We start from the raw sequence: 27,500 nt of genomic DNA, 5'->3' as shown, positions 1-27,500 counted from the left end.
TTGAGGCTCGTCTGCATGTTTCAGGATAGATTAGGGACAACTCGTACTGACATGCCGGGAAAGCTGAAAGTGTTTGTTTTGACTGTCGAAGGCCTCCCTTTTCTGATGTATCACAGGGTGTGGTAGTACCCTGTATGTAGGGATTGCCAGGTTATGGAGCATTGTGGGGCGTGGTCACCTTTTTACATGCTTGGAAACATAGTAAATGAATGAAGACTAAAATTTCTCAATATCGACAAAATGGAATGTTTGCACGTTGTGTACTATATTCTATTTTTGTTTTGGTCACTAACCATCTAACAACCTAGAAAACAGTTGCTAGCCTCGAGGGCTCATGTGCCAATTTTGTTCTTCTTCTTTCTTTTTCTTTCTTCTTCTCCTCCACGGATATCTCTTTTTTGTACATTATGTACAGCTGTGAAACGTGAGAAAACGCTTTAGAATTACTCAAACTCTATTCTTTTGTTGATTAGAGAAACTGAAAGGAAAGTTAATAGATTTGTATTTCTTTCAAGCAGATTTGATCCAACGACCGCCATCAATGCTATTGCACAGTCGGGCCAATCATGGAGCAGTATTTGTGATTGTTTGTTCATAGCAACCAGAGACAATGGACGAAGCGCCAATCAATCAACTAGGCAAAACGTTTATGAAAGAGGTTATCACCAGAACTGTCTAAATTGTTTGTGATCTACATTGCACACAGGAGCAAAATGACAAGTAATTACGTACACATAACAATTTATACGGGAACCCAACATTTGCAACGCATAACTCGTATGTGATAACCTTGGCTTTGACTACTAAACCAAGTTTTATTTCAACTGTCATTTCATATTCAACTGCATAGGCACTAAAAAGTTAGGATCCATGTTCGTGCAACGTGCATTATGACACCATGGTATACCCATGTAACCGTTAAACCTGTAGCTACCACTTAAGTAAACTATCTCTGAATCGTGTTTAATGAAAGCTGTTTAAGTTTACATTTTAAACAGGTTTAATTAACACTAACGAAAATGCACTAAATCTTAAACTTACTTAGGCTTACAGGCCCTAATGGAGACACGCCCTAGGTTGCACTTTTGCACTCCTAAAACTTACCAAACTAGAGTTTAAAAAGTTTTCTCTGAAATAAAAAGAAATATATGTAGGGATTGTATAAAAGTAACAGAAACAATATGAACCAAAGCTTTGTCAAATCTTTGTGTGCTTTTGAAGCTGATGATAGAGAATTAGCCCATCTTTGATGATTTGACATTCCATAGCTGCAATATGCTGTACTGACTGATCTTCATATTTGTTAATTAATCTGATCAAACTCTTCATCTGGACCAATTGGAAGATGAGATAGACAGTCTGCATTTCCATGTTCTGACGATCTTCTATACTGAATGTCATAATTAAATTGTGAGAGTTGGAGTTCTCAACGTGCCAGTCGCCCACTTGTCCGAGTGTGATTGTAAGTAGTTGATGGTGATCAGTTTATAGAACAAATTTTCTACCCAGCAGATAATGTCGAAATTTTGTGTCCCAAAAATAAGTGCTAAGACTTCACGTTCGTCCTGAGAGCAATTTCGTTCTGATTTTACAAGCATAAGCAATCAGATGTTCCTTTCTTTGTTCGGTCATTTGAAACAGACATACCCCTAAACATTTTTCGCTATCAAAGCTAGAGGACAAGACATATCATACTTTACAAAAATGGCAGAGACGTTAACTTTTGCTTCACCTGTTGAAAAGCAGACTCTTCTTTTGCCGACCAGTTTCACTTAGAATCTTTCTTGAGTAAAGTGTTTAAGGCACCGTATAAGTGGACATGCTTGGAAAGAAATTACCAAAATAGTTGACCATGCCTAAGAACGACCTTAATTCAGACTGATCTTTTGGTGCTCCCATCATCTGAATTGCATTGATCCTTTCTTCAGATACTCTGATTCCAGCACTATCCACAATATATCCCAAGTATTGGATGGACTGTTGGCAGAAAGAGCACTTCTCTTTTTGCAACCCATTTTGCAATCTTTGAAAAACTGCAAACAGATTATCTGTGTTCATTATCATCATTTCCAGTAACCAAAATATCATCCATGTAAACACAAATTCCTTTCAAACCTTCCAAGACTTTGGCGATGACTCTCTGAAAAATGGCAGGAGCCAAGCTGATGTCAAACGGTAGACATCTTTACTTGAGCAATCCAATATGCGTGTTAATGATTTAATATTTCTGACTCTCTTCATCAATTTGTAATTGATTGTAAGCATCCTTCAAATCAATTTTGGAGAAAAGCTTACCCCTGCTAGTAAGCTGAACAGCTCTGATGGCATAGGAATTAGATATTGATCAGTGTCTAGAAAACAATTGAGTGGTTTGAAGTCACCACATATTCTGATAGCTTCAGTGGGTTTAACAATGTTCGCCGTCGGAAACACACAAAGAGCCGTGTTGACATTTCTAGGACACCATTGTTAACATTTCTTGCCAGTTCAGTCTATATTTGTACTAAGATGTAATGGAGGTCTCCTGAATGGAAAAACTTTTAACTCAGCTTTAGGACATACGCAAATCCCAATGGTGTGACTGCAACAACCCAAATTTATCTTCAAACAAGACTGAAAGCCTTTCTAATAATTTCTTTACTCGTGTCTTTCTTTTAGTTACTACTGTCGACATTACACTAGATTTGCTTCCTACAGACTTGATCGACCTTTCTTGCTCAATCCATGCCCAAGATATTGGAACTCTGGCCTTGTCTCACATGAAATTGAATTGGAACAACTTTGTTGCAATAGCAATCCTTGATCTTTGTCATGCCTTTGAAAGTCATAATTCCACCTGAAGCATTTCTTAATTGCTCTCTCTCTCTCCTTTGTCAGTTTTGGTCTACCAATTCTATTCCATGTTGTCTCGTACACCAACAGAGAGACATCAGCTCCCATATCCACACGAAAGTCACTAAACATTTATTTATGTACTGTGATCCTTTCGGTGCAGTAGACACTCTTCAGGACAGACTCAGTGGAATATCTAGAACTTTCATCTTTTGATGAGAAATTGACTTCAGATGCTTCAGAGTCTGAGTTTTGTAATTTATCAAATTTCTTAGTTTTGTACTTTTGAACGATTTGCTTGCTTGTCTTTCCCGAATCCCTTAGGACAATGAGATTCTGATGCGATTTCCTGGTTCTTTATCTTGCTAGTACATTCCCATTGATAGTGTCCTTCTTTATTGCAGTGAAAACGTATCTCTTTGTCTAGGTACTTGATGTGGTCTATTATAGAAAAGTGGTTTTCTTTCCAATTGGCAAACATTCTAACTTTCTACTGTTGTTTCTCATGTAGCAGCTACACTGTTCTTCGCACTTTCCGTAGTTCTAGCTGTCAAAACCATTTCATCATATGATTGGGTCAGCTAGTCTCCTCTCTCATGCAGCTTCTGTAAAATTGCATTGTCTCGAATTCCAGCAACAAAAATGTCTCGCACTTTATCTTCATACTCTATTGTGGCAAAAGGCACAATTTGACGCAAGTTGTTTTAAATGTATCAGCGTAGTCTTACACTGTCTCATGTTCCTGTTGACTTCTACAATGCAAACGCACTCCTTTTACAATTGCATTGTGCTTCTGCAGGAAAAGTGTGAACGTTTTCAACTAGATGTTTATCCAATAAAGTTTTTGACGCTTCTTGGAAGAACAGAATTTTCTAAGTGCATACGTATTACCTCATCTTGACTCTGGAGAAACAAACTCCTCTTTGCTTCTTTGCTGATGGTGTAGTTTTCTTTAGCTAACTCCAAATAGAACTAAAATAATTTACTAATTAGCTATTTAAATGTCGTAAAAAATCTTGACTTTCTACTTCTTTGAAAACGTCAATTGACCTGGACAGTTCTTTCAAAGTCTTTTAATCCTAATATTGATTTCAAACTTATGTTCCCAGCACCAATTGTAAACCTTTTATTTTGTACAAACTCAACTGACAGTCAACCCAAAAGCCAGATCCTGGACTTGAGCTCCAGTGAAACCAAGTACTGGAGCTTCCAGATGCCACAGTTTCCAAAGCTATCGCCTCACGTAAGCTGTCAGAATGATTGAAACCACTTGATGTATATACAAATTCCACAAAACGACAACTTCAACATGAGGATGGTTGGACATAGCAAGCTGAAGAAGGTGACCAAGAAGAGACATATGATTAGACTTAAAAGATTAGCATTTGTGATAGACACTTGTGATTACTGGGAGTACAAGTGTACACCTACTAAGAGAAACATGCATAACTAACATTGTGTTGCTTTGCACTAATTCTAACACTTCTTGACTGCCTTGTTTTAGGTAAATAATTCGTTAACGTCTTCTATGTGATGATATTATTTGTTAATTTATTTTCTAAAAATTAATATGAACGATAGGTAGAGTTCGGGAAATTTCTTTGTGCATTTGGATTTAGTAAATTCTTAAAATATGGTAATTACTCCCTTAGGTAGCCATCTGAAATAGTATTTTTCTAAGGAATTATTCAGAGAAATCAAGTATCTGTCAGTAGCAACATGGATTTTTGTTGTATAGGCTTTCAACTTTACTGCTGCCAGCGAAGACAGCAAGTATAGCAATTACTGTTTGACTTGACGTGTTTAACATTTTATTACGTACGTAGTGTGTGCATGGTTGTTTGTGTGTGTGTGTGTGTGTGTGTGTGTGTGTGTGTGTGTGTGTGTGTGTGTGTGTGTGTGTGTGTGCACTTTGTGTGTGTGTGTGTGTGTGTGTGTGTGTGCACTTTGTGTGTGTGTGTGTGTGTGTGTGTGTGTGTGTGTGTGTGTGTGCGTGTGTGTGTGTGTGTGCACTTTGTGTGTGTGTGTGTGTGTGTGTGTGTGTGTGTGTGTTTGTTTGTGTGTGTGTGTGTGTGTGTGTGTGCACTTTGTTTGTGTGTGTGTGTGTGTGTGTGTGTGTGTGTGTGTGTGTGTGTGTGTGTGCACTTTGTGTGTGTGTGTGTGTGTGTGTGTGTGCACGCGCGCACTTTGTGTGTGTGTGTGTGTGTGTGTGTGTGTGTGTGTGTGGTGGGTGAGTGAGAGGGTGGTGGGAGATGGGTGGGGGTGGGGTGGAGGTGGAGTGGGGGTGGGAGATGGGTGGTGGGGATGGGAGATGAGTGGTGGGTGTGGGAGATGGGTGGTGGGGGTGGGAGATTGGTGGTGGGTGTGGGAGATTGGTGGTGGGTGTGGGAGATTGGTGGTGGGTGTGGGAGATGGGTGGTGGGTATGGGAGATGGGTGTTGGGGTGTGTGTGTGTGGTTATCAGAAAATGTCCACAAGGTGGCCCTAAAACACTGAAAAGACTAATTAGGGAAGACCTGAATGATCTGAAGATTCCGGAAAGCTGTTGGTATCTCCTTGCATGTTTTAGCATGTGCTTGTTGTTTCACTAGCAAGGAGAAGGACTGGTAACATGTTATGTCACGTGAACAACTAACTTCACATGGTAGGTTTTAGGTGTGTTGATAAGTCAAAACTGTAACGTGAGATGAAAAATGTTGTTTACAAAGGCATGCATAAGATCTTATTAGAATGAATTGAGTAGCAATTACCTTCACAATTAGACGGTTATTATCACTAGTTGTCGTCACCCAAAGTGCAAGCTCATTAGTGTTGTGTGACATGCTCTGCTGTGGACATCTGACAATGACGTCTTATCCAGCCAGAATTGACAGAGATGCCTTTAGCTGCTCAGTACGAAGCGAATGGTAGCCAATAGGCGACAGGGGCACGTTTAAGGTGCATCCACTACTGGTAAATAGTGAAGCTACAATGTTCATGAAGCGAGGTTTTCACTCTTCGCAACAAAAACGATCTACTTTGTAACTCTAATTTCTGAACAGTTCCTAGAAAGAGGATTATCAGTGCAGGCGGCAACAATTTACGGGATCGATTTCTAATTAAACTAATGAATTAAATGGTCACATGACATAAAATGACCAGTCCTCCTCACTAGTGGAACAAAAAGCAATTGCACATGGAATGCTTGCGAGGAGAGGACTGGGTACGAACTTACACAAATGCATCGATATGCATGGGAAAACTTTTTTGTGACTTTGTCTTGTCCCCACTGAAGGGTAGCGTGTCCATTTAGACGGAAGCAATACAGGAGGAGGAGGAGGAGGAGGGGGAGGTGTGTGTGTGTGTGTGTGTGTGTGTGTGTGTGTGTGTGTGTGTGTGTGTGTGTGTGTGTGTGTGGACGTGAACTTTTCATCGTTTCAACAGCTTAGGAGATGTCAAAATAAGGGACATACACTATGGCCAGCCCAATTAGATTTTGTAAATGCTCAGATAATTGGACATGAAAATTAGATTGACTAATCAAATAAAAATCGTAATGATCATGTGATGTATGGACAGTTCTTATTGGACTGTCTACAAATGTGAGATGTGAGATAACAAAATGGGCACTAAAACAATGACACTGAAAGTGATACTGAACATAATGCAGAAACAGTTGCTGGTCCACGCACAGTGATCAGTTGTGGAATCTTTGATACATACTTGTAGGATGTATGTACCAATTTTTTACAGCAAGCATGATATTGTTCCGCATGCGCACATCAAACTGTTTTTTTATTTTGGTCAGCTCAAAACTGGACTGACGAAATCCGAGCATCAAGAAATTTCATTGCTCTGGATTAAATGCTGTTTTATGGTTTTGCTAACCATTACCTGTTATTGCAGTGATGTAGCTTTGTAGAATCATGTCTTCTTAATTGTTGATAGCACATGTTTTATTGCTTTATGTTGCATTAATGTATTTAGTTATTGCTACTGTGTCTATTTTAGTTTATACACATTTGATATGAGGCGTCTGGATCAGGCTCTCTGTGTTCATATGGATCATGTTGGAGCTGGTAATTTATTCGTTAGAAATCTTGCTTGTACTGTTCATAACAAGTGGACTCTATCTTGTCTAATAGTTCTTGATTGTGATTATGCTCCTACGGGAAAAGAATTTGTTTCTGGAGGTTTTGACCGCACTATTCGAATATTTCCATATAACAAAGGACATAGCAGGTTGATAATATTGAATTCTCTAATAATGTTTAATGTTAGAGACTGATCTAAGTCTGCTGTAAACAGCTCTTGCTTGTTTAGAGCTGACTGGGCCTGATATACTACGTAGTATAAGTTCTTTGTAGTAGTTTATGCTCTACTTGCCTTAGTTAATTATGCCTGAATTTTGTGCACTTTTGCTCATTCCAATTTTTTTAGCAAAATTCAAAAAATTAAAACTCTTACTGCTTATGCACTTTTTAATTTTTAAAAAAATAACAATTGAAAAGTGCATGTTCCCATTTGCACTTATGCACTTTTTGAAAATTGAAAGTGTAAAAGTGTGTTATGCACTTTCCAAATCTGTTGCAAGAGAAGCAGTGTTGCAATGATAACACGTTTAGCGGAACTATTTAATGACTATAATGTGTAAACCACGCCACCAATAGAACGTGATTACCACCTAACAACACCCGAAAAGGTTCTTAACTGGAGATAATTACCGAAGACTAGACTACACACGGTTGCGAAGTGATGCCAGGAGACACGACGCGATGCGAGGAGACGAGACATGCGAGATGCAACACATCCAAAGAGAACCGAGTTCTATTTGTACATCGAACCGGAAGCTGAGCACGTCGCGTTGGAAGTATCACCTTGATTTTGACCGATCACAGCCAACTAGAATGCTCGTGTGGCTTCCGTGAGCGATGATTACTGATTTCGGTGCTGTACTCGACATTGACTGATCTATAGATTGTGTTGTGAGCTGTCCTTGTTTGTGGATGATCAGCTCTAAGGTGTACAAAGACCTGACTGCAAGGGAAAACGTATGGAAATGGATTTTGAGCATAGTCTCATGGAAAAAGCTAGAGAAACACGAGAAAGAAAGACAGACAAGTTTCATAATTTACTTTTGTCAGTGGGGTTTGAACCCCCTTGTTCTTGCTGCCTAAGTTGCTTTCTTTTTATGTTGCTGGCTAAAGTTGGTTGTAACATCTCAACCTTGAACATACTCTCCTGCTCAGAAATAGCTCAGTTGGTGGTGCTCCAGTTGTAGAGTGGGGCGTGCTCCGATACTGAAATAGAAAGGTTGATAGTTTTTCCTTGACCTTCCCTGGTTCTCTGCTCATGGCTTTCATTGCACTTTTAAATGTTTGGACACACCTCTCCACCACACCATTTGACTTTGGGTGATAAGGTGCCGACTTCAGATGCTTCACCCCATCCTTATTAAGAATTCCTTAAATTCGACTGATGTAAATTGTTGTCTTGTTGTCAGACGCTAAGATTTTGGGTATTTCATATCTAGCAAAAGATCTTGATGTGCTTGAATTTAGCCTCGGTGGTGGTTCTAGACATTGGGTATGACCTCTATCCATTTCGAATAGCGTCCACCACATGGAAAAAATTCTTCTCTAGAAATTATCCTTCAAAATCCACATGAATCCTTTGGAATGGGGTATCCGGCCACACCCAAGGATGTAAAGTAACTATTCCTGGGTCTTTGCTCAATCTTTGTCATGCACTACATCTCTTTGTGACTTCTTCTATGGACCTGTCTATTCCAGGCCACCAAATGTTTCTCCGTGATAGTGCTTTCATTCTGACTATTTCCAGATGACTGATATGTAATTCCTTGAGCTACTGAACTTGAAATTTCCGTGGAATGATCACTCGAATTCCCCGTAAAAGGCACTCATCTTTTACGGTGATTTTCAATCTCCTTGCAAAATATGGTCATAATTCTTTGTCAACTTTTGCTGGCCATCCATGTGAAGTGTATTTATACACTTTGGACAATAATGGGTCCTTTCTGATAGCTTGTCTCAAATCAGCATTGATGATTGGAATTGAGTCCAGTTGCATTAAATTGACCTTGCTTGCTTGAGCTGAACTGTTTTTGTCAGCATGACGCTCTTTCAAGGGTAATCTTGATAATTCATGTGCATTGCTTTGTTGGTTTGTGGATTAAAACTTGATTTGGTATTGATATGCAATGATTAGTATTGCCCATCTTTGCATTCTAGCTGCGGTTACAGTCAGTATTCTCTTTGTAGATCTAAAGATGGTAGTCAGGGGCTTGTGGTCTGTAACCATAGTGAATAGTCTTTCATAGAGAAATTGGTGAAACATTCACACCAAAAATTAGGCCAAGTGCTTCTTTCTCTATTTGACTATAATGTTGCTCTGCTTTACTCAAGGTTCTTGACCCATAGGCAATAGGACGTTCACTTCCATTAGGCATAGTATGTGATAATATTGCACCAATTCCATATGCTGAAACATCACATACTAGCCCTAACGGTAACCACTGTTGTAGTGAACTAATACTTGAGCTGAAACAAGTTGTTCCTTCAACTTGTGAAAGGCTTCCCTGCACGCCTTACTCCATTTCCATGGTTGACTATTTCCTAGCAGTCTGTTTAGTGGTCTACAAGTCATTGAAAGATTCTTCAAGAAATGATCGTAATACTTTACCAGTCCTAAGAACTACTTCAGTTCTTGTACATTGCGTGGGACTGGTGCTTCCTTGTTGCTTGAATTTTCTGAGGGGCTGTACTGAGTTCTTGTAATTGTATGCAATAACCCAAATATTCCACTTTGGTTTGCATCCACTTGCACTTGTCCTGTTTTAATCTCAGACCAAAATCTTGCAATTGCTTTAGAACTGCTTCCAAATTAGTCAAGTGCTCTTGATCATTCTTCCCTGTGATAAGGATGTCGTCCAGATCACAAAATTATTTGACTCTAGGAATTCCTTGCAACACACGTTACATAATGTGCTGAAACACTGCTGGGCACTGGCCACTCTTAAGGGTAGTCTTGTATACTGGTACAATTCTCGATGTGCATTTACCACAACAAAAGATTTCGATTTTTCTTCCAACAAGACCTGTTGGTAAGCTTGGGCCAGATCCAGTTTTGTAAATTTCTCTCCCCTGCAATTTCTGCAAACATCTTCTCAGGCTTCGGCAATGGATACTGATCCACATACATACTAGAATTTATTAGCACTTGGCAGTCTCCACAAATCCTTACTGAGCCGTCCGATTTCGGAACAGCTTCTATGGGTGATGCATATTCATTTCATGATATTCTTTTCAATAGCTGTTTTCATTGCATGGGGTACACTCCGGGGCTTGAAGAACTTGGGCACTGCTCCCTGCTTCAAGGAAAGCTTTGCTTTATACCCTTTCAAAGTTCCAACTCCTTGCTGAAACAGTTCGTCATACTTCTTGATCAGGTTCTCCACTGTTTGCGTGTATTTGGCTACTTGCTGTAATTTCAAACTTTTCCAGTCTATTTGGATTTTCTCCAGCCATTTCCTGCCAAATAGAGTTGGACCATTTCCTGCTACTACAATCAAAGGCAAGATTTCCTCTTGACCGTCATATTTTGCTTGCACTATGGTCTGGCCAATCACGTTGATCTTTTCATTGGAGTAGGTTGTAAGCAAAAAATTTGATTTCTCAAGTAGCTTATTAAAACATCTTTGCCATATTGCATGAGAGACAATTGATACTGCTGCGCCAGTATCCAATTCCATAGGAAGTATGACTCTGTCCACTTGCATTTGTACATTTAGGCTTGGTCCCGCCTTCACTCTAATTGTATGCACGTCATACTCTTCACTGTCAATATCCGACGGCAGTTCCACTCGGTTTGTTTTTACAGGTTTGTAACCTCCGCTGCTCTCTTGTGCTGGCCTGGCACAGGAGTCTTGCAAACTCGAGCGATATGACCACGTTTACCACATTTTCTGTAGTTTTTGTCATGATGACATGCATTCTTGGAATGTGTAGAGGTCTTCTGAACTTATGTAGATCTCTTCATCGTTGCTCTGTAACGTACCACGTCCACGCCGCCACTGCTTTGGTTGTCACCCTTGTGATCTGTCGTCTCGCCTCACAGGTGACCAGTTTCTGTTTCCACTATCTCCATAGCTTTGGCAATTTCCATAGCTTTTGACAGGGTGAGATTTCCTTCTAACAGCAGCTTCTTCTGTGTTGTAGCATTCCGTAATCTCGACACTAGCTGATCCGTGAGCTGTTCCTCTAATTTCTTGCCAAATTCACAGCGCTCTGCGAGATGTCTCAGCTTTGTCGTGAACTCCGCAACTATCTCTCCTTCCTTTTGATGTCACTTCCTGAACTTGAACTTCTTCGCAATCGCCAATGGCTTGGGAGCTAGCTGGTTGGACAGCATTTCGTTAGTTCGACGTAAATTTTCATTGCTGGTAATTTAGGTGCCGTCAGGCTACGGAGAAGCCTGTACACTCTGCTGCCAATAATAGTAAGGAATACTACCACCCTCTTCTTTTCTACACTGTCACCATTACCTGCGAGCCTTTGGGTACTGATCTAACTTTTCTTTGTATTCTGTCCACTCTGTCTTGTTTGGATCACATTCTTCTACTCTTCCCAGCATATGGCCTGCTTGTAGCATCCTCGTCGGGTATTATAATTCCTTACAATCAACTGTATACGCACAGACAACTAGGCACTAGCTCTACTAGGCTCGCTACAGCTCTTCTAATCTCTAACAACCAATACAAGTCTGTAGTAGTAACTTAATCCTTATTAATAACTCTTCCTACTGATTAGGCTCAATACACCACAGATGAAAACCGTATCGTAAGCAGACTGTATCTCGGAATTCCAACTTATTTAGATGAAAGCCATGTTTTCTATGTGCACAGCAGTCAGCCAGGTAGAGGCTTCTTTTTCTTTGGCTAGCTCAAGAACACGTTTCAGGTCTCCAGTAATCCTTTCTTCAATCTTGATAGCTTTGGCCCTGATTGTCAAAGTTTTCTCTCGTTTCGTTGACAGTTTGAGTGAAGATTGCTGCTCTAGAACATCATCTAGTCCGTCTCGTTGTTGTAGGATGAGTTTGGTAAGGGGTGTGGTAACCTTCTGAGAGATGTTGAACTCTTTTGTAAGCAAATTTGAATTTTTAAAATTCAGACCGCCAAATTGACTCAGTAGAGCAAAGATATCTCTAATGACGTCTCAGGTGTTGAACGGCCTGTCAGAGCAGGTAGCAATTTCTTCTGTATTGCAGATTCAAGAGGCTGGAGGAATTGACCTAGGTTTTCATTTGTTTTTGCAGCATATGTCCAAGTTCCAACAGCCCAAGGGTAAGAGCAGAATATGCCGCGTGTGGTTGCGATTGTGCGATCAAATGAAGCTTCTCTATCTCCTGAGTCCAGCATTCAACTTTCTTCTTGGCAAACTCATTGCAGTAGTCTGTTGTGCAGCACTAAGGTGTTGTTTTTTGATGATTAACCAAGACTTTTTTGCATTTGGCAAGTATCCATAATGCAGGCCGTGGTCAGTCAGTTTGTTCTACCGTGACGACAAGGAAGATAGTGTACCACCTCTAGCATCATCATCTGCATACCAGACTTGCTTTGTGCCTTCAGATTGTACTTTCTTCATCAAGGGAATTGTTGTGAGAGCATACATCGGCATTGCTAGTGAATTACCTTGGGTTGTACTTTCCTTGCATAGGATTGTTTTGCCACCAACAAACAGATTGGGTGGTTGATGGTAGGTGTTCACTAGTACAGGCCAAATTGCGGGACAGCTGATAGAAATGTTTGCTAGTGCCACTTGTCTGGTTAGGTTGATTATGTGTTGCTATACCTCTCTATGATGGGCAAGTGGGGTCTTTACCCCCATCTGGGCACCCACCAACCCGGCAGGTGAGCCCAGCAGGGTACATGTTTCTGTGTAGTCCACACGGCGATCAGTGACTAGGCAATTCGATATAGATTGCAGGCATTACGGTGACCGCGAACTCATGAGAGCATGCCTAGCGGATATCAATGACCACCAGGAAAGCACTGAACGTCATCGTCAATGGACTGTTCGCCAGACTACAGAAACTCTCCAACGACTGAAACGAGTCATAGTCTCATTGATAAAGCTAGAGAAACATGAGAAAGAAAGACAGACATGTTTCATAATTTAACGTTGTCACTGGGATTTGAACCCCCAAACCATGGAGCGGTAGCCATTGTCACTAACCATTAAGCTACGGCGGTGGCTATTGTCATGCTCAACCAGATCAGTCTGGTTTGTAAAGTCTGTTACAATTACCGGAAACAAACCCTACTTCAGAAGTACTTAGAATATCACGGTTGTCTAGAAAGAAGACATGACTTTACGAAGGATCCGAGTAGATCCCAGAAGCACTATTTTCTGTAAGTGCTGCAGATTGTGATGACCTGGAATAATATACAGCCACCGTGCAAACTTGCGTGCACTGTGCCCAAAGCTCCCAAGACCACCGGAACCACCAGTGTTTGACAATGCCACATGCGCATTATCTCCACTCGCAAGTCGCTGTACTTTGCCAACTTCTCAACATGTTTCTTGCCAATGTTGCCATTAGCAGGACAGCTGATATCAATAAGAAGACAAGTGTTTGTCTTCTTATTTCTGAGACAGATGTCTGGACGATTGGCTTTGATCTTCTTGGCAGTGGGGATGGTGGTATCACACATCATAGTAATGTCATCTGTCTCCACAAGCCTTTCAGGATGATGCCGGTACCATCTGCTCTCCACTGGAACCTCAAAATGGCGACAAACATCCCAGTGAATGATGGGGGCCACCTGATTGTGTCGATCAGTGTAGTCCATCGGTGCCAAAGCACTACAGCCTGCCACAATGTGGTCGACTGTTTCCAGGCCTTACACTGCACATGCGGCAAGTCGGACTGACATCACGATGTAGAATCTTGCACTCATAGTACCGAGTCCGAAGAGCTTGGTCTTGAGCAGCAACAACCAGTACGTCAGTTACAGCAGGAAGATTTGCTGCCTTTAGCCATCCGTAGGTCTCTTTGATGTCCACAGGCGGCTGCTCAGTGAGACGGCGATACTGCCCGCGCATAGGCTTCCCGCTCCAGGACCGCACACGAAAAGAACTGTAACACGTACGGTAATGTCTCGCATCTGTTTCAGGCGCTTGCTCAAAGCCATTTTCAACTGAAATGGATGCATTCTCGTGTAAGTTCTGCGACTTGTCGTCCGAAGTAAGACTTCTTCGCAGCTGTGCAGTAAAGCGACAAGCCATGCGCTTGATCAAGTGTGAAGATTTTCTGGAGTCATACTTCCATATCATCTGTCTGAAAAGATCAGAACTGTCAGCAAGGTAACAGTTTAGCCTCACAATACAAGATTGATATGTTGACTCAGTCTGTTGTAACCTCCTACCCCCATCACTGCAAGGAACGTACAGTCGGTTAACGTCTGCAGAAAAGATGGTGGACACCGTGTGTAGAGAGGAGCTTTCTGGTCTGTCGATTGAGCTGCTTCAGGTCTGTTCACCCCCCCCATGATTGATGCCAAAACCGTAAGTGAGAACCGGTAGTACAAACCCATTGATGGCTAGGATCTTGTTCCGACCATACAACTCAGTTCGTACAACCCCTTCACTGTGCGGAAGTACTTACAATGGAGTCTCTCCCGCATCATGCTGTGCTGAATACCGTTACGCTCATCTACACCCAAGTACTTGTAGACTTGACCCGGTTCCAGACTGTTGATGGTGTTCGTTTTCCTGTTGTGTCCAGATAGCCTGCCATTGTCAAAGCGTGCGAGAGCACATTTGTCCAGACCAAACTTTATTTGGATGTCATCAGAGAAGGTACGAACCGTGTGCAACAACCCATCCAACTGATCAGAGTTTCTGCCATACAGCTTCAGATCATCCATGTAAAGTAGATGACTGATGAGCTGACGTTTGGCATTCTCACCATGCTCAGTGGTTATCCGGTTGCTGTAACCGGTTCTGTTCAACTCTTTACTCAGAGCATTGAGAGCCATACAGGAGAGAAGTGGAGAAGTGAGTCACCTTAGAAAATACTCCTCCTGATCTACTATTCTGTATCTTAGAAAATACTTCGCCTTGTCTTGATCGTACTATTCCCGGAAGGAAGCACCATTGATGTCCTCCAAGACTTCATCACACGTGACAGGAACCTGCACAAGACTGGACTGATCTTATGCATCTGAAGGCATTGGAGCAACCAACTGTGTGGCACGCTGTCATAGGCTTTCTGGTAGTCCACCCAAGCCATGCTCGAGCTCTTGTGCCTGGTCTTAGTCTTCGGTAAGCAGCTTGTTGATCAACAGCTGATCCTTTGCAATAGTTGTAGACTTGACTTGGTGACAGACAGTTGATTTGTTTCTTTTTCTTACTGTAACCCAGAATTGTGTCTACACCATTTCCAGATCAAATTTGTTCATAGTCACTTCAAATTCGCGTTATGTCAATTCATATTCTACGTTGTCAATTCAAATTCGTTCACAATCATTTCAAATTGGTCACTTGTCATTTCAAATTCATTCACGGTCTTTTCAAATTGATCAACTGTTAATTCAAACTCATTCACAGTCATTTCAAATTTGCTACTAGCACATATATGCCACTTACACACAACTGCAATTTTACTGATTGACCAGATTGAAACCGGACATAGATTCTGTAAACTGAGCAAATACACTGCATCACACAAACGATATTCTAACAGTACAGTACACGATGAAGCACAACACCAAGTTAATTAAGCCATCTCATGTCCATTTCCAAGAGGCAGATCACATCTGTTCATATTACATAAGGTTGGCCAGTGCCTTTGACTAAAACAACAGACAACCAGCTGTGGATCTAAAGTTGATTCAACACTGCTTCTTTAGCAATTTCTTTCGTAATTGGCATTTTTGTGCGACCTGCATGTGTTGTGCCTTGTAGGTTGTTACAGAGAGTCTTCTTGATACTGCCTTCACGAATAGTCTAATTACTAAACTACGACAGGAGTTTGCTCAATAGATTAAAGCCCATCCGAATTGAAAATACTAACCAAACTACGTCGGGCAGTGCAATCGACATGAATCTACATGATAATTAGCACGACACAGTGAATTTGAAATGACTGTGAATGAATTGACATAATGCTAATTTGAAATGGAAAAGTGTGAACTTGAACTGACAACGTATGAATTTGAACTGACACAATGCAAATTTGAAGTGACTATGGACAAATTTAATCTGGAAATGGTGTAGAAAGCTTGCCATTGACAAAGTGTGCAACAGAACATTTGTCCAGACCAAACTTCTCTAGTTGTCATCAGAGAAGGTATGAACTGTGTGCAACAACACTTTTTCAGCTGATCAGAATTTTTGTCATACAGCTTCAGATCATTCTTGTAAAGCAGATGACTGACAAGGTGACATTTGGCAGTCTCAGTATGCCCTGTATTCATTCAATAGCTGTAACCAGTACTGCATAACTCCACGCTGAGAGAATTAAGAGCCATGCAGAAGAGAAGAGGAGGAAGTGAATTACCTAGAAAATACCTCACCTGATCCGCATGAGCCTCGTCTTGATGGTACCATTCCAATAGGAAAGAACCATTGATGTCTTGCAACTGTTTATTAAATGTGACAGGAACCTGCATAAGACTGGACTAATCTTATGCAGCTTATTGTCAAGCTTGACTTGTACTTGACTGTAGTCTTGTACTTGACTACAATCTGTTTGTGATCTATTGAAATTTTAGCTCTTGAATTTTGTAGGAGTCCTTTGAAAACAGCCATGTTGATATGACTGTTATTTATCGGTTGAGCCCATTTCAAAGCTGCCTTACCAATTTCCTAGCTGTCAGGCATTTTACTTTATAATTATCTAAGTTGGTAAGTGGTTTGTAATGTTCACTTGCATGTGTGACAGAGACGTGTATCATACCAAGAGAATGCAGCGAGTCTTTTGTGTGAAGTGGACTTGTGACAACAAGTTTGTTCTTTCTGGCAGTGATGAAACAAACATTAGACTTTGGAAAGCTCAAGCCTCCGAAAAGCTTGGTTCGGTATGTACATTTGTAAAGTGCTATTCTTTCATCCATGACTGGCTATGATTGATTGATACACAAACCAATCTTATTCATTGTATTTAATTTACTAGTAATTGAAACTGTGTTTACACCCTTGCTTCCACAGTTATGAGCCTACTGAAAACCACAATATAATTGTTGCGAAGAATTACAAAATTAGAAGCTGATTTCCTTTTAAGCACAACACTTGTGGACATCTGTATAAAATTTACCTATCACCTGTCGTTTCCTGTGAGTATAAAGGGCATAAATAGTCTGTAGTCGTAAAAGTACAGTAATGACAGTCATCATATCTGGGACATAAGTATTGCTCTTGGTTATGCAATAGTAGATTCCCGTAGTGAGTCATAAGCAATGAAGGCAACTGATTTCATGTAAGCAGTTGTAGTCAGCTAAGTTTATATGTTTATATATCAACAAGATTTACTGATAACAAACTTGAATTACACTGTTTTAGTAAAACTTGCATGAATGTTTCGGATCTGATTGGTTGTTTGTCCATTGTCTGTGGTGTACAAAAAATTGCAGATACTGGTGCATGATTGGATCGAAATAAGAGTGTGGCACATTCCTGAGCATGACGGACATAGCCAGCCAGTCACACATTCACACACAGTCACAGACCATAAGTCCCTCTGCTGACGTGAACATTGATGACTGTTAACTTTCCTAATGATGATGCATTTGTGAAACACAGTTGAAATTTCTTTGATTTTATGCATGAAATAGCTGATGTGGCTGTTCTCTTGATCAATAGTGTGAGAGAGAAAACAGAGAAATAGTGTAGCACACCTAATTTACTATAGGTTTGCATGCAACCCAAGTACCTATTCTTCACTCTTCCACATTCAATTGCTAATACGTTTCATGTTGAAGTTCCGTAATGCTAGGTACTGATTAGTTAGCTACAAAGCAGAATTGCAAGCGCGAGGTGTGTGTGTGTGTGTGTGTCCGTCCGTGCATATGCTGCCCTGATATATATATTGATTCAAAACAAGTTGTAAAACAACAGAGAAGCTCGGGTAAAACCAAAGACAGGCCAGGTGATGTTTTCCATCCAAATTTCTGGAATTGATGACTTGGATACTTGACATCACAATAAGAAACACATTGCAACCATTACACATCCCTAGAGTTGCTGAAACATCAGGAATCGTGGCAGAAGTGGCTGAGATGGACAAGGATGATCGTCATGATTGTCATGATGCAGGAGTGACTTCTGCCTATGGGTGTTTACCCATTTTTTAAATACTTGGACTTTGGTCACCAGATAGCCTAGAACTTTGAAATCAATAGCTTTGAAAGTATGTGCTTTGCTAGCTGTTCCTTTCTGGAAGGCTTTCAAGAACTTGTTAGGGCAGCATACTGTAAAATTATGGCTTTATAATGCTAGAATGATTTCAGCCGCATGCTTGCAGAAATAATGATTATTTAACTTGGGACGTTCCTGTATGTGAGTGAATAGTTTTGAGTGTACCCACAGTAGTGGTGGGTACATGTTTTGTATGTATATGTAAATAATATCGTATTGGTGGGAATTTATTTTGCTGCTTTGCTAAGAAATTGACAAAATAAGCATATTGGCAGCTTTTATTTGGTGGTTGAACTTCATTTGATAATCGATATATGTATGATATTTCCCACCCACTAGTTAATTAAGTGGCCGCATCATCAAGGAATTTGTGATTGACAGCTGCGTTTGTGACAATCACATTTCCTAACCCTATGATGAAGAATTGCTGCGTCACTGCAAAGAACATGACCCGGATGACTTCTCCTGTTTAATCATAGCTTCACGGCCTCATTAATTAATTCTCATGTTAAATTTCCTGCTAGACAGGTATAGGCACAACAGACAGCAAGCAAGGATTACTTTTATCATCTTGTAGCCTCATCCGTGTGATGTACTGCCACATCGCCATTAGATACCTGATCCACATGGGTAATTACGTCAGCATATCCCAGTGGGCCAAATTAATGGCGGATTTTATATTGGCGTTCCTTGAAAAATATGCCAATCTGCCAAAATAAATTTGCCATCAATATTTCATCTTATACGGTATATATATAATAGTGCAGTGATGAATCAACCTGTTTGAACGTATTGCAAAGATTTACTGTTAAAACAAGTGGTTTTGACTTTGAATTGCCTAGTAGACATGGAAGACTTAGTGTGTGAGAGATAGTATTATTTTAGGCCGTAACAGAGCTTAATTGTTCTTGTTCTTGTTGTGACATTCTATAATGCAATAGAATAGTAATGGTAAAGAAGGTCAAGTGGTAGCAATGCCAGACAATACCTCTTTTAATGTATTGTATTGTAGCAGAAAGCAGACGGTTCTCATCAGGTTATTTATTTTCTTGTACAGTAATGATAAAAGCGATTGAATTAATTAACATAATTAGTGAACAAATCATTGTGGCAATTAGAATTGAGCCATACTTTAATGACAAAAATATAAGCATACATTGTACTAGTTAAAATGCAAAGCATTGTTGGGGCGAGCTTCAGTGAGGACAGACAGACCCAAGACACAGTGATTGTCATCGCGGAGAACATGCACGTCTAGGTATATCACTAACGTAAATTTCTTTGTTTGTATTCTCGTAGTATTACCGTGGCATGCAGCAATCAGTTGTGAACATCCTCCTCTTTTGATTCGTAGACACAAACTGATTCGTCTACACTTCTGCAACGCTGAATGCAAACCACTTTGTAGTGTGTATGTATGCTCATATTGTTTGTAGTTACTTTAGCAAAGAAATTTACTTGTAAATTTGTCCGCTTCGAGTCAAGCTATGAGTATTTCATTCACAGACGGACATGTGCGTTTGGACATCTTGGAGAACATGGCTAGAGCGCTAACATAAATTTCTTTGTACAAGTGATGGGTTCTCACATCTAGTTGAATTTTTGACCGCAGTCATCAAGCCATCTCTAGAAGCTCGAGTCTGTTTGCACATTCTCGTACTAATCTCATAGGACAGACGCACAGCAACCTGGAGAGCCGTAGCTATTACACCTACACCTGCATTGTGACATCACAAACTATCATGTCTGTGATTGGCTCAAAATCAACGTACGACCGACCGTACCTATGTTCCATCACACACATGTCAACACAGTACAGTACACATAGGAAGGGTCTCGCCCCAACTGCTTTCACGTTGAGAACCAACATACGTTTGAATATGTATGTATTGATGTCTCTTGCCGAATATATTTATAGTTGATGTTGTGTCTTTCTGTAGTCACAAAGTAGAATGGTTATTGTTACACAGGCAATAAATTGACAAGTAGAATTAATTAAGTAATTAATTAATTAATGGTACAGAATTTGTAGTAGAAGTTAGACTTTTGCTGTGTAACTGGTGATTTGTTTGTTCCAACAAGGAGGAATGACTTCGAATGTTCTATGTTGGTTTGCATTCAACTTTAAGTCTAATCTATTTGCTTGTGTTGTTGGCAGTCACCAATCCATGATGAGTTGTTTGTATGGTATCCTTGGTCTAGAAGTACATTAGATTGTGCAGTCTTCATTTTCTTACTTTGAGGAATGGCTGAATATAGTCTTTTTATTACAAAGAGTTTCATACATGACACACACACACACACACACGCACACACACACACACACACACACACACACACACACACACACACACACACACACACACACACACACACAAGCATGCATATTACACAATGGATATGGATATATCTGAAAGGTATTGCTATATTCTTGAATTCCAGATGTGTGCGTAACTCAGAGTGTGCACATTAACATATTGAGAAATATGTTGTACTATTTGTAGTGAGAATATGGACAGTAAAATATGTTCTCAGACAAAATTTATTCATATTAGAATGGTACCAAATGTCATTAGAATAATTTTTATTAATTACCACATGTACACAATACACAGTACAACTGAGATTGTGTGAACTGTGACGACGTGACACCATCCATGCACATGAGTGCAAGATCTTGTCTCCATTGTAGCTTGCTCCACGCCAAAGAGCTGCCTTAGATTATTCCTACAAGCTGAAAGAGAAGTACAAAGAGCATCCGCAAGTGAGGAGAATATTGAGGTAAAATTCTAACAGAAAAGTTCAACCTGGTGTTTAGTGGATGTTGCCATAGACGCAGGAACCGGGCCTGGGGAGGGAGTCAACTTTTCCAGAACTGCCAATGTATAATAAGGATGGCAGACATAGAAACTGATAACACTGACATGACATACAATACTACTTCACTAACACTGTAGTGTTAAGGTTGGTTTTCCTGTTTTGGCTATGTAGCATGCATATATGTGATTAATTAATAATACATTTAGCTATGTTGTGCAGAGCCACGCCCTCCTAGGCAAATGGGTGCCCTTCAACCAAATCTAGGTTCCTATGCCTATGGCTGCATAGAAACGTAATTGTATACAGTTAGTAACATGTTTGTCTTTAGGCATAGGCATGTTCCAAAGCTTGTGTACAAGCAAGGAAAAGAAAAGAAAATAATGATGCTTTCAAGGCAACGAAAACAAGAGAATGTTCGTCGACACAGTAAACCAGATAAACTACCCTCAAGGCAACCTGAAAGGAAAAAACACATAGTGTCTGTTGTAGTGTAACTATTCGAATACTGCAGTAGATCTTGTATGTGTCAGGTGGTAATGTTCTTGCAATTGCCTTACAAAGGTAGGTTTACTGTAAGCCTAGCGTTACAGTTCTTCTCAACTCTGCTAGAATATTTTGTCACGTCTTCACGTTTCGATAAATTAGGATATATTATATAATGAATACTTGCCGAGCGTAGTGAGGACTGTTACAAATTATTTACTTCTATTGGAAGATCCGGTAGACCATAAATTTCAATGACTCAAAATAGTTGATTACAATAGTGTGATTTCATGGCGGATGGAGAAGAGATGTCGATGTCACAGCTGCAGTCTTCAGGGCTAGCAGCTGCAGATCAGGTAAAGTCAGAAGATCTGCAAGCACCGGAAGAACTAGAGGAAGAAGGGGAAGAATTAGAAGGAACAGAGATGTGGCCTGACGCAGAAGGAATCTACAGACGCCAAAGCCAACGCAAGAAACCTAGAGTACGTGTGTACGTCGTTCTTGAAACGTTGTGAATAAAGCAAAGGAGGAATTTAGGTCGAATACCGGGAGATGGATGAACAACTGGAAAGATTGACTGACGAAGAGGCAATCTCAGACAAATTGCTTGAGATGGAGGATTCATCAGAATCAGAGCAATCAGAAGGAGAGGAGCCTGATACGCCCACAGGTATCACACACACACACACGCACACACACACACACACACACACACACACACACACATACACACACACTTTCTTCTTTCTTTTTCGCTACTCAATAATGAGTTCACGACTTCCATTCAGCATTTGTTTACAATTTGTCTTTGATGAGCACATTCATGCGCAGAGAGTCCAATTCTGGAACGACGTATTCGATGACATATTACAAACGTTCTTTGTACCAGTAGTCAAGTTTTGTGGTGTATAGTTGTGCCGCATTAGTCTCTATTCTTCAATTTTGTCAATTGTACCTTCCTCGTAACAATCTAAACCTAATCTCATTTTTCTTCCACATTGAACGGTCACATGCTATCATTTCCCAATTTTTGATCAATATCGACATTCTGTAGATTGTGTCTTAAAGTGTCTTTGAACCTCAACTTCTGACCACCAGCTTTTCTTGGTGCATCTAACAACTGACTGTATAGCACTTGTTTTGGTAGACGTCTCTCATCCATTCTTGCGACATGACCTACCCACTTTAGTTGCGCGCGCGCGCGCGCACACACACACACACACACACACACACACACACACACACACACACTGGAATTCCGCTGTTGCGGGGATTTGTGTACCCTAGCGCTTTGCTCGCGATTCCAGACTGTCGATTCGATGCTCCAGACCTCATGTCGGGTACACATATCACCGGCCATGACGCAAAGCTGCTGGTGATTTTGGACCTTGGTGATTTATGTACCCTTGTGCTTTGCTGGCCGTCCCAGATTGCTTTCAAGCTACCCACGATCGTTCTGCAAACTCTCATTTCCCGATCATCTAGTTTGTAAATGGTTAACTAAAGAAAGAAATTTCTCTCGACAGTTAACTTGTGCACCTGTGACTGGAAGATGACTATGAAGAAGCCGGATGATGACTGTGATCACACAGTCACATGTGACTCAATTGGATAATGACTGCAGCACATGCTTAGTGTACACCAGATATCTAAGACACAGGTCTAGCACTGAATTCAGTAGATACAGGTTGTTGCAGTTGTGCAGTTGAAAGTGTCTACAGTCACAAGCAGTTGTGTATCATAGCACATAGAATTGATTCGTGCACATTAATGCACCTACAGTGATGTCTCCAGTTGCTAAAAGAAACGAGAACTGCAGGCTTGTAGATTCGTCTATGCCCGCAACTGAGTTTGCAATCCTCTCCAACTAATGTTGAAGTGAATATCCTTCGTACGTCAACAATATCAAGCTGGTCATGCCTAGGCAGCAACAGATTGATTACTAGACCTCACCTCACAAAACAACACCTAGGACTAGTAGGTATTCCGTATCAACTGCTTGAAACGTTTTAGCCACGGCTTGGGACGGCGAGCTAAGCACAAGGGTACACAAATCACTGGGGTCTGAAATCAGACAGTGTGATAGCACTCTCTATGTAGCGATGTGAAGAATCTAAAATGGCCACCCATGCAAAAGTATCCAAACTCGTCCTAGCCACGTTTCTTATAACTGAGTACCAAATCTCAGAGCCACCTAACACTCGACTGTAAACAGTCTGAATGGTAGCAAGACTACTAACGGCGACTAAGCGTCTCAGAAGCCGTCTATCGGCAAGTAAAAAACTAGATTTATTCTTTCACATTTCACTTTTGTCAGCCTCACTCGAAGCAGCTACAACGACGAGAGTCATATGAAACGATACGCTCTTGTCCGAGGAATTGCACTGACCCAACAGCTAGAGCTGTGCACCTGTGCACCCAATATGAGTCAACTGCTGCTACACAGTTCACGTAGGACTTCCACAACGCCATGTTGTTCCATTCACGTGTTTACATGATAGCTACATGTAATTACTTATTATTAGTTGGTCGAAACTACGGTTCGGGAGATTGCTGCCACTTCCACAGTGTGCTTACAGTTGTGTGTAGTTGAACATGTACGTCTATGCTTAATGGGTGCTTTCTCTGTGCATGTAATCGTGTAGGCTTCCCTGCAAGATGCGTGGGAGTTGTTTATTGATGCAATCAATGTTAGGTACATCCGTCAGCTGCTAGTAACGTACCGGTACTGTACATCAATCAAAGTATCGAATCCCAAAGCTGCATACGTCATTTCCAAACCATGCACACACATGTACTCACAGTAGCAACACAGATTGGAGCAAGACAAAAACAACTTCATCTACGTAGCTAAAAAATGAATGACACAAGTATAAAACGTTTTGAGAAAATGATGGGTATGTAGGGATGGGACAGTGTTCTAGCCAGGGTTTCTGCAAAATGTGGCAGCAGGGAGGGATTCCTAGAAAGGGGCATGTTCTTTTGTAAGGGGTATTGTTTTGATGTGGTTATGGTTTGTTGTAAACGTAGCCCTGGGTAAGTTTTTTGTGACTTTCTTTGCTTATTAATAAACCTAGTCTGAATAACTTGGCTGTTTTAAGATGATCTTTGGGGAAAGAGAATTATGTGTTTGCATATCAATGTTTTGTAAGGACAAGTATAAGTATGTTTATATAGGTATGCCACATTCTCGTTAAGTTATGATGATTCCCATATTGTAATAAGATCTGTTAGAGCACACAACATGGAAACATACTGTATGACCTTCCAGCATAGTAAATAGCACACTTGCTGAGGCCATAATTGGCACTTTCTGTGTAAGTATAAAAGGTCAAAGTGAACAGTGAAGATGAGCATGAATAAGTACATACCATCCCTACATACCCATCATTTTCTCAAAATGTTTTTATACTTGTCATCAGCTATGTTTTATACTTGTCAAAGCTACTTTGCATCATGGCGGGTGATATGTGTACTCAACATGAGGTCTGGAGCATCGAGTCGATGGTCTGAAATCACGAGCAAAGTGCGAGGGTATACAAATCACCGGGTGCACAAATCCCCGTAACACCGCTAATACCCATTATGCACTTCTGCATCACAGAAGGGTAAATTTTTGCCAGGAAGTGCGGTCATTGGCTTGACACCGAGTGTCATTGTATAGTATAGTATCAACCCTCCTGTTCTTTGGTCCATGGCGTTTCACATTAAGCAACTTGCTTCTCAGCAGCAACGTTTGTAGACAAGAGGTGTTTATCTGTTCTAATTAATTATGTGACCAAGCCACTGTAATCTTTGATGTTGAATTTGATGATCAATTGGTTCTTTCGTGGCAGATTTCAAGTTGATGGTATTTCTTATCTTGTTACACCCAAGATAGATCTAACACAGCTCATATGAAGAGTGGTCAGTCTTCGAATGTCTATCCCGAATATCTAAGTCTCACAACCATATATTTAAACTGGCATCACTAGAGACCTAAAGACTCACAGTTTGATGTTCTTGCTAAATCCTTGGTTGGTGGAATGAACGAAATGTCCTGCTAGCTTTCTGAATATGTTCAACAACCTCTGCGTGATAATCCCAGACTTTAGTGACAAGGCTGCCCAGATAGCAAAATTCAGAAATATTCTTCAGAACACAGCCAGCTATCAAGATGTTTGCTTCTTCAGCACCAATGCTCAAGATTTTAGTTATTTCAGTGTTGATCCCTCATACCCCATTTCATATAATCATTGTGAGAGCATTCACTATCCATTGCAACTTACTATTTGACGTACCTATTAGAGCCAAATCATCAGCACACAAACGCGCACACACACACACACACACACACACACACACACACACACACACACACACACACACACACACACACATGCACGCACACACACCTAAAATCCTAAATCCTAAATGTCAGGAGCTGCCTCTCAGAGGTCACGCCCCCCAGCTGTTAAGCTGGGCCCTGTGCGCTACTCAGGGAACTCTGGGCCTGCGCTAGCAAACTCCTGGAGCCGGGCCAGGCACTCGCAGGAGCACCGACTTGTGAAGCCAACTGTGGTGTGAGCACCCGAAGTCTCACCAGGACCCCAGTGGCTGATGTCACGTCACAGCCGATGGCCGCTTAGGACCCCAGTCAATGACCAGGTACTCATTTATACTCCTGAGTCGAGAGAAGCAAATGTGTGTTAGTTTCTTGCTTAAGGAAATTATGCCATAGCTCGCCATCACTGTGACTTGAACTTGCGACCCTTTATGGTCCCGGATGTAAACACTCCATAAGATGACTCTCTAACCAACTGAGCTATCACTCCACGCACGCGCACGCACACACACACACACACACACACACACACACGCTTACTTGAGCTGTCCATCCTCAAGGATGATAACAGTATCCTTATGGACAAAATGACAACAAAGGAGGCATCTTATCTTAATTACATTTTCTATGGCGATCTACTGATGTACACCACAAAATTGAGAACGTCTTGTGAGGTCTCCTTTCTTCCAAAAAGGACTTCCACTTTTGACAATGAAACTTAAATTGCTTCTCAGTTGATGGATGTTGATCTCCACTTGTTGAACTACTTGTTCTTCCTCTGTCTATAAGATTTTCTACACGGTTCTTTCCTGTGCCAGTTTGTAACCATTTTTTGTGGTGTAAAAATTTTTTATATGATACAAGACTACCTTTTCTTTACACCATGACAAGGTTGTTTGAAATTGATTCTCCAAACAGCATTTGGTTAGTAAGTCGTCCATCATCCATTCGAGCGACATGACCAAGCCAACGTAGCCAATTGTTTATTAATTAAAATAGCTGACATTTATTCTTCAGTTCCAAAGTCCTTTGCTATTTCACAAGATGGAATTCGATTTTTTCATTGCTGATATTTGGTAATTCCTAAGATGGAGCGAACACACTGATTGTGAAAAGTCTGTAGATGTCTTGAATTATTAGATTTGACTGTCCATGTCTCTGACACATACAAAAGAATGGGTTAAGACCACTGCTTATACACTGACCTTTTAGTATCAATAGACAAGTGTTTATTGTGAAAGATTGAACTTCGTAAACATCCAACAACTTTGTGCATTACGAAAACGAATGGAATTTCCTATCTAATTTTGTAATCTGCTGTAATGCAGCTTTTAAGTTATACAAAGCTACTGACCATTTCTATAAGTCCTCTTGCAACCCATACTAGTTTAGTTGCAAGGTCATCGTAAAACAAATCTTTTCCAAGAATCTGTCCTTTTTTTAAACTTACAGTACCCCAATCCTGTGCTGCTTCAACAAACTTCTTGCCATAATTTGAAAATCTTCTCTTGATGTGGCATACAGAGTCGCATTATCTGCAAACTGGGATTCTATTATCAAACTATTAGAAAGTCAAACTTTGGCAGTTCTATAGTCAACAAGTCTTTTGCCACATTTAAATTCAA

General features: G+C 40.7%; 2 protein-coding genes across 3 annotated transcripts in view; both read left to right on the top strand.

The window, feature by feature from the left end:
• LOC134192636 (DDB1- and CUL4-associated factor 13-like) overlaps positions 1-21,668 on the top strand; it is a 31,612-nt gene extending 9,944 nt beyond the window's left edge. Inside the window, exons 8-13 of one of the 2 annotated variants that reach the window (XM_062661383.1) lie at positions 4,571-4,605; positions 6,823-6,890; positions 6,957-7,053; positions 16,777-16,912; positions 20,941-21,029; positions 21,397-21,668. In XM_062661383.1, the coding sequence (XP_062517367.1) occupies positions 4,571-4,605; positions 6,823-6,890; positions 6,957-7,053; positions 16,777-16,912; positions 20,941-21,029; positions 21,397-21,562 (591 nt within the window). In that variant the 3' untranslated portion in view covers positions 21,563-21,668. The remainder of the gene's footprint in view (positions 1-4,570; positions 4,606-6,822; positions 6,891-6,956; positions 7,054-16,776; positions 16,913-20,940; positions 21,030-21,396) is intronic. The other variant, XM_062661384.1, reaches the window with a different exon arrangement.
• A 77-nt stretch (positions 21,669-21,745) lies between these two features.
• LOC134192638 (lysine-specific histone demethylase 1A-like) overlaps positions 21,746-27,500 on the top strand; it is a 26,674-nt gene continuing 20,919 nt past the window's right edge. The window contains exons 1-2 of the mRNA XM_062661385.1: positions 21,746-22,033; positions 22,089-22,221. Of these exons, the coding sequence (XP_062517369.1) occupies positions 21,842-22,033; positions 22,089-22,221 (325 nt within the window). The 5' untranslated portion in view covers positions 21,746-21,841. The remainder of the gene's footprint in view (positions 22,034-22,088; positions 22,222-27,500) is intronic.

This window comes from Corticium candelabrum, chromosome 16, assembly GCF_963422355.1.
Source record: "Corticium candelabrum chromosome 16, ooCorCand1.1, whole genome shotgun sequence".
In the NCBI taxonomy this organism is placed as follows: domain Eukaryota; kingdom Metazoa; phylum Porifera; class Homoscleromorpha; order Homosclerophorida; family Plakinidae; genus Corticium; species Corticium candelabrum.
The sequence above is the reverse complement of the archived record's forward strand: the minus strand, read 5'-3'. Positions and strand labels throughout refer to the sequence as shown.